Below are 8768 nucleotides of genomic sequence, written 5' to 3' on the forward strand. Positions count from 1 at the left end.
GATCATGTTTTGCAGTTTTGGACCGACAGAGAGGCCACCGAGTGTGACTGTCACCCTTGGTTTTCTTGCAGCACGGTCTTCCCCTTGTCAGTTGCTTTGATCGTAGGTGCTTGGCTGGATTCAGCAGCCTTTCGAGACTGCATTTGTTCTCTCAGGGCAACAATCTCATGGTCTCGCTCCTCAACGACTTTCATCAGAAAGTTAATCTTCCTTTCTATTTCTGCCATAGCTACTTTTGTCATCACATCTGCCATCATGACGGAGATCACATCTGGCAGTGAATCTCTTTTCGGCTTGCTGGAGGCGGAAATAGAGTTGTCAAACAGTGGATTTTTCTTAATGACAACTCTGCCTTGTGAGGATTCCGTCATTTGCCTCAAGATATTGTGGAAAATGAGGGAGCTCTGTTGTTGCTCCTGCATGAATTCTCTTGAGCGGCTGCAGGTGACAGGTCCCATGTATGAGTCGTTTGTGGAGGAAGCCTTGGATGCCATCTTCTTAGGTGCCATTTGCCTTGTTTGGATGCTGAGAGAGAGATGGGAGGTAGAGATGGTCCAACTGAGCGTGCCAATTTGTTCACATGAGGCTTCCAGAGAAACTTGTTTCGTGGAGTTGAACTTGAGTTGGTGTTGATATTGAAGTTGATTTGATGCGATGTGGTTCGATCTCTAATACTTGATCCTCTGATTCTCTCTCAGTTGGGTGAATGTGCTTGACTTGAAGAAGAAAAACACCGAACGTTCTTGAAGCAGAAGTCTTAGAAGAGTCTTCTTTGTGTCTTCAAGAATCTTCTGCCTTCTAGGAGTGAAGTTTTAGAAGTCTTTTGCTTGTTGATGAATTCTCCAGACTCTCTGAATGTAGAAAATGCTTGTATCTTCAAAGGACTTTAATCTTCAGAATGTTTGTATCTTCAAAGGACTTAATTTATTATTAAATTAAAAAAGCATTTAATTTTATTTATTCTTTCTTACTCTTCTCATTTCATCTTCTTCCTTCTTCTGTTTAGACCGGCCATCGTTGCCACTAGCCAATTAACCATCAGGAATTTGAACAAGTCAAATAGTTTTTTTTTTTAATACTCTAAGCAAAGGAATACATACCAATGATCGCTATAAATTTATTAACATTTAATATTAATGTCTATTTGACAAGAAAAGGATAAAAAGAGAACCAAACTCGTATCAATATTTAAAATATTTTACTATTTATTGAATACAAATAGAATTCTATTGAATTCTTTATTATGAGATGAGTCATTTTTCTCATCGTTAATATCACACATACACATATATTTAAAAACATTTTCCTTATTTCCATTGTGCATCACCACATTGCCAAGGAGGGCAACTCTCTTTGGCAATGTCGTTGATTTGAACACCAGTATCATAGATCATCCCAGCTCTCCAATTAGCAGGAAGTACGGACTTTGCCCAAACCCATTTTCCATCGTATCCAGAAGTAACCACCATTCTCAACTGTAATGCACCTTCAGGTACATTGTCTGTTTCCCAAACAGCTCCATAACTTCTCTTCATATGGCTCCAATCTGAGGTCCCAACTTGAGCAATATCAACAGCAACCATGTCTGTTTGGCCACCTTGGTAGAAGTATTTTATTGCCAACTTGAATGGATTGTAACTTGATTCTTCCACTCTCACAAACAAATTTCTATTTGGATATTCACATGGCACCCTACCAAAAAAACAAAATTATTATATGTATAGATATTTGTTTTTATTTCATATATAGTAAGTTAAGGGTAAAGTGTTATTATAAATCATTAAAATATTATCTAAATTTTATATATATTCCTAAACTTTTTTTTTGTGTCTTTAAAAAGTATTCTTCTAAAGTTGTAATATTACCTTTCACATCTTTCATAAACATTTCAAAATTAAATTACATTTCATAAAGTAGAAAAGTCGTTAAAATGTTGGATGAAAAGTCGGCGTGTGTGAATGACGTTTCTCTAAACCTATTCTAGACAGATGGTCCTAGTGATCGTCATGTTGATTTTTCATCCATTATTCTAAAGATTTCTATGTTTTCAAACGTTTATATGAAAGAATAAGAGTAATATTCTGATTTTTGAAAAAAATAATAAAAGTATTTTTAAAAATAAAGGGTAAATTTCAAGGGTATTTATTTATGTTAAAATATAACTCCGATCCATGTACATCTTGGAGTTTCTTCAATTTTAATCTCTATACTTTGATCAAGTGACTAATTTCTCAAAGTTAATTTTCTTATCAAACTTAGTTAAATAATAATAATAATTTTCATGCTAGAAAATACATAATAGGTAAATATGTTTAAAAAATTTATGGCGAAAATACTAATAGATTAATTTTTTTATATGAAATATAAAGACTAAAACTGGATGAAATTCAACGACTCCCAAAGTATTAGGGCTAAAATGATATTATAATATTTTTATATTTTTAATAATCTAATCATATAAATAATTGAAAGCTCACCTCTTGTATTCAACATCAACCACTCCAAGATTCAAAAGATCTGAACCTTTACCATTGAGAGCCATAGTAAAGAAAGCCTTTGGACTAAGAACAAGGTCTGTTACATTGTCATTATTTTGATCGGTCAATACCACCTTAGTTCCTACTGTATTGCAAAGCCTTCTATTTTTGCACCTTACCTACAAATATTATACTTAATTAATAACCATATACTTTTCAATATCATCAAAGTATTTAATTTAAAAGAAAAAAAAAAATAGATGTATTTATTTACTTGATAGCAAGCCCCACAACCAGCTCCTTGTTTATAAAGAGAAGGCACAGCAGCTGCAAAGAAGCCATTAGAGAACTGCAATGCCAAGTTTCCATAACCACATGCTCCCCCATCTGAAATGTCAAGTATAATATAGTACAAAAATTAAATATTTTAACAGTTTTAAATGAAAGGTAAAATAAAAATGCAATTTTTAGTTGTATCCTGGTTTAGGGCCATCTTTTTGAAGCTCACTCCCAAACTTCACAGTAGAAAGAACCCAAAAATAGTAAAAATAAAAAAGTAATATTTGAGTGGATATTAGGCTGCTCGTAACCATACAATAATAAAAAACCAAAAGTAATACTTGGATGCTGTGAGCTTCTCCCTTTCAATCACATAGGAAAAAGAAAATAAAAAACTATTTTTTTTTTTAAAAAAAAGAAAACTTCACCATGTGGTAATTTGTGATTGGATACCTGGATGGGTTGTATAAATATAGGTACAACTCGAGATGCATGTAAGTATTTTTCAAAAAAAAAAAAAAAGAATGAAAAGTTTACACCACATGACAAACTAGGGTTACAACACCTAGTTGGGTAGCAAAAACTGAGCGCAATCGAGTATGTATGCAAGTATTTTTCGACAATTAAAAACTATATAAATAATATTTATTTACACGTAGTAGGCGATTCGTAAAGATGACTAACTTTAGATTCGAAAACACACTAATCACAAACAATAGTAGAAGAGATGAAAAAGAGAGAGCTAAGATTTAAAGATAATAATAATAACAACAATAAAAGTAATACTTGCATGGATCTTAAGCTGCACCCATCTATTCGCAACTCACACAACTGTATCATAGAAAAAAACTAAAAAATAGTAAAAAAAATAAAAAAAAAAAGTAATACTTGGATGCACTCTCCCTTTTCAATCACAAAGGAAAAATTTAATTAAAAAAAAACTATTTTTAAATAAAAAGAAATTTAACACATGACAATTTGTGATGAGAGAGCTAGGTGGATTGTACAAATATCATATGTGTTGCACCTGGGTATTTTAAAAAGAAGATAAAAAAGGAAGAGTTTGGGTCACATGATAAACTAGGATTAGATCATTGAGTTGAGTTGCAACAAATGAGTGCAACCACGTATGCATGCAAGTTTGTTTCTATAAAATAAAAATCACGAATAATATTTATTTACATGTTGTAGGTGATTCGTAAAGATGGCTAGCTTTAGATTGGAAAACACATCGATCACAAGCACTAGCAGAAGAGATGAAAAAGAGAAAGAGAAAGCTAAGAAACCAAGCCATTTTGGTAAGGAAATTGTATGAGTTGAATGAGTGTGAGGAAGAAGGCATGAGGATGATGATACTTATATAGGTGTCTCAAAGAGTGGATAACTACTGGGAAATTTTTGCCTAATTTAAGACAAATTGGGTTTGCTTTTGCCTTTTTGTGTAAATGGATTTTGAAGTGTTGATTTGGAGATTAGATATGAATTAATTAGGAAAAGACAAAGGAATTGATTAGGTTAATGTGAGAAAAATTAATTAACCAAAAAAATAGTCCAAAATATGGAAGTATATGCACCTATGGCTAGCTAGTCAGAGAGTTGTTTGTTGTTTGGACTTTGAAGTAAGAATCCGTCTTCTTTAGTCAGCAGATTCAGTAAAGTTCTACGGCTAGTTGATTTCAACATCACATATTCAAGAAAAATAACAAAAGGTTATATTATTTAAAGAAATCTCGTACTTTTATTCTTTAATTAAAAGTTGTAAATATTATATCTTCGATATTTCATAGATATTTCAAAACTACTTTTAAAATAGAAAGTTTGAAGAATTCCGATAAAAAATTGACTTCACCTTGACATGTTGTGACAATTTTTATTTAGAATAGTGTGATAATCAACATTTGCGTTAGTTTTAGGTTTTTATTCGATGTACATTTTCGTCTAAAAATTTGAACAAATTTTACTTCAAATGCATAGTTTTGAAACGTTTATTAAAGGTTAAGAGCTAGTATTGCAACTTTGAAAAGTAACAATATTTTTAAAAATTAATGGCAAAGTTGAAGATTATTTTTTTTTAGTTGAACCAAAATAATGTATAAACTCTTTTATTTAATCCTTATGCGTCCTTAGTTAGATATTTGCATTTATTAATAATATTTGTTCAAAGAGCCCAAGTCATCTTTCTATACTAAATATTTTAAAGGGTAATTTAAATAGCCAACTAAAATATAAAATTTAAAAAATAATATTATATCATTATCTTAAAAGTTGGTTCTTCTAAAATCCTTGTTGGCCTTGCTGCACTCTAAAAGGAGGTGTAATTTAAACCGGGAGAGAGAGAAGGGGTAATTTTAAATAAAAAAAATTTATTGGGAATATAGGAACCGAAAGAAAAAGATAATTGTTACAGCAAGCCCTGAAGCTCAAGCTCTTGAGATGATAAGCATCTACGAAAACACAAATAGATCATCTTTTGGCATTTGTCGTAACGCTGCAATACTGCTGTAATACATACAAACATTATGTACATAATTTATTTATTTTAGATTATGCTTTAAGATGATATAACTTTGAACATTTGTATCACTTAAATTTACTAATCAAACTTGCTCTTGAATATTAATAAGGTTAAAAACAGCTCAAATTAATAAATAAATGGGTCATTAATAATATCTTTATTAGTTAAATAGATATTCACTCTCCCTCTTTTATATCCAATCCATGGTATGTATAAAAGAGAAGTCAATCCCAATGGATTAGCATATAGTATAGAAATATTGGTCCATGGGTTTTGGGGGATACAGGTCAAAAGGGGAACTCTTGTAATTTGAATTTTCCCAAACCTTCTCAAATTCTTCAAAACTTGATAATCTTCATAAAGAGTTAATTAAATGACTTCTCACCATAATGCCTTTTCATTGTGTACAAATCCAAAAAAAAAAAACTCATCAAAGTATAAAGTCGTTTGAATCCCTGTAAATGTCGTCACTTTTTCCCTAATTAATATTGGTTTTAATTGGTTGGACCGTCTATAAGATTTTAATCACAAATGAGGATTATTTCAATATTAATCTATCTATATTATCTAGAAAGGGTTGTGAAGAGATTTCCCTTTTGACCCATTTTAGTCAAGATCATAGGTTATCTTAAATAATTTGATATTTAAATAATTAAATAAACATCTTTTTCCTATTTCTCGTAGTACTAGAAAAAAATATTAATAAAAAAGTTTTTCCTATTTTTGTGCATCACACATGAAAAGAAGAAAAATAAAACCCAACATTTTTAGCATCACCATACGTGAAAGAAGAAAAAAATTCCCCTATTTTTGGCATTAACACTTGAAAGAAAATTAAAACAAATCAAATTTTATCTCTCATTCACATTAAAGAAAAATATAAGAAATAAAATAAATTGCAATTTATCTCTAATAGTCTCTATTTCATCTCTAACTCACATTAAAAATAAAATAAGGAAAAAATAACTTTTTGGTCCCTAATTTTTGGATATAGTTTCTATTTAGTCATTAGGTTCCAATTTTACGCATTTAATCCTTAAGTTTTGAGTTTTGTTTCAATATAGATCATAAATTTCAAATGTTATAATTTGACATTTGAGTTTTGCTTCAATTTGGTCCATATGTTTCAAGATTTACACTTTTAAACTTGATTATTCATTAAATACTCATTTTCCATCTTTAGTATTAATTTATGTTAATAAATTAAAAACCACTAAAAGAATTATAATTAATTAAGTTTCACTATTTTTTTAATCATTTTTAAAATTGAATTCAAGAATTCACTTCATAACTATTTTTAATTACTTAATAGAAATTGGCATCCAAAATTGAAAGTGAATATTTAATGAAAAATTGAGGTTAAAAATGTAAAATCTTGAAACCTAAGAATCAAATTGAAATGAAATCCACATCTCAAGGGTAAAATTATAACATTTTGAAACTTATTGATTAAGTTGAAACAAAACTCAAAACTTAAGGACCAAATGTGTAACATTTGAAAACCTAGAGACCAAATAGAAACTCCACCCAAAATCAAGGGACCAAACAGGTGTTTTATCCTAAAATAAAGTAAAACAAATGACATTTTATTTCTAATAATTATCTAATCCACGTTAAATAGAAGAAAAAAATCTTTAAAAAAATCACATATTATCTATAATAATCTTTACTTCATGTGGGAAAAAATTAGACCTCACCTTAAATAACTGGAAAAAAAAATAATTAAACCTCACCTTAAATAAAGGGAAAAAAATCTTTGTTAAAAAAATTACATTTTATTTTTAATATTTACTTCATATTAAATAAAGAGAAAAAAATATAATCTAAAAAATGATATCTTAGTTAATTTCAATATTAAATCATCAAATAATCTCATTTTAAATTGGGATTCATATTTAATTATAATAAATTTTTATACAAAAAAAACTCATGTTACTAACATGTTAATATAATTTGATTGAAAATAAAACCAAGTTATGATTTGAAATCTAACTTTTCTCCTTTCTTTTATATGTCTAGAAGAATATATCACCTCTTAATTTTTTGTTTAACATATGTCATCTTTTTCGATTTTTTTCTTTTTCAATTTTATAAGAACATTTAGAGTGATTTAATGTATTTTTATATGCTTTTGTAGTTTTTTTTCCTCTCTACATGCATATTCACCTGTTGATTCTCATATATTGAAAACGGTGGAAAAGTAGATCATGCTTTTGAAATTCAATAACTTTCTCAAGGTAAGTAGTTTATGGGTTGGTAAAGGATGGAGAAGAGAGTGATTGACTATTTTTATGCTTTTGTAGTTTTCCGCTTTTTAATTTTTGTAAATGCTCACCCATGGGTTTAGGGGTTTATAATAATTTTTACTATTTTCTACATGCTTTTGTACTTCTTTTCTTTTTTAAATTTGTTGCATAAATACACACCAATTGTTAAAATTTTGAAATAAAGTTCAACGTTGCAAATAAATAGATTAAGTTTTGGGAGATTTTAAAAAATAATTAAAAAAAAAAAACTATTTACACAAAACAACAAAATTTTAATTTTCTTTGTTAGAGGCTGGTAGGCTTCGTTTTCTCCAAAAAAAAAAAAAATACTGGGAAACTCACGAACAACTCAAGACAAACAAATTATAGACTTAATCACAATTTATAAACTCACGAATCTCATCCATATAATTAGTGTTCGAATCATATTCAAATATTTAGTTTCTCTCTTAATTAACTTTATTTTATAATGTATCCAATACATTATATTAATTATATCACATATAGTTAATTCCTTCCATTAATTTTAACAATTCAAATTAATCTAAAATTAATTCTCAATAATCCTAGTTGAGCTAATGAGGGGACCTTATGAACCAATAGATTGAAGCTCCAATGGTACTTGAATAATTGATTAAACTCCTTTAATTAAATTATTCAACATCCATTAACTACTGGTCATTCCACTACAGACTGACAACTGTACTCTTCGCTACAGATATATTTCTGTGTCTATTAGATATAACAAGTCAACAGTGCGATGACCTTCACAAATTACCATTTTGCTCCTATAGTTATATCTAACTTCTTAAGTACCACTGATTCGTCTAATGAATAATAAGTCACAATCCAACCATGACCAAACCCTTCTCGGGCCCAAAAAAAGGGTGTGACACTACATTGTTCAAGTCCCAGAATCAGCCTTTATGGGAGCAATTTATTTACTTACTCCAACATTAGAGAATGAGTGAATTTTATCTTGTGTAGCTATGTTTCCAATTCCCCAATAAGAAGAATCCCCAAAATGGTAGACTTACTGAGTCGGCAATCTGGCCACTTTCACTCATACAAATCAAAGGATCGACTTCATAGGTAGGTGTTCCCAACTCATTCAGGATCCAGGTCATGTCACCTATAGTCATCCTGGTGAAATGTAAGTCTCTATTATTAATGGTGTTATATAATGAGACTATTCATTTCGAGGCCTGGTCTTACAAACTCCTTTGTATA

General features: G+C 29.6%; 1 protein-coding gene across 1 annotated transcript; it reads right to left on the minus strand.

The window, feature by feature from the left end:
• Window positions 1-1307: 1307 nt before the first annotated feature.
• Window positions 1308-4050, minus strand: LOC120078580 (expansin-like A2). Its single transcript, XM_039032860.1, has 4 exons — window positions 3939-4050; window positions 2752-2864; window positions 2478-2656; window positions 1308-1692 (listed from the first exon to the last, which is right to left on the minus strand). Exons 1-4 carry the CDS (start codon window positions 4048-4050, stop codon window positions 1308-1310), a joined length of 789 nt encoding a protein of 262 aa, XP_038888788.1.
• Between the last annotated feature and the right edge of the window lie 4718 nt (window positions 4051-8768).

This window comes from Benincasa hispida, chromosome 5, assembly GCF_009727055.1.
Source record: "Benincasa hispida cultivar B227 chromosome 5, ASM972705v1, whole genome shotgun sequence".
Classification (NCBI taxonomy): domain Eukaryota; kingdom Viridiplantae; phylum Streptophyta; class Magnoliopsida; order Cucurbitales; family Cucurbitaceae; genus Benincasa; species Benincasa hispida.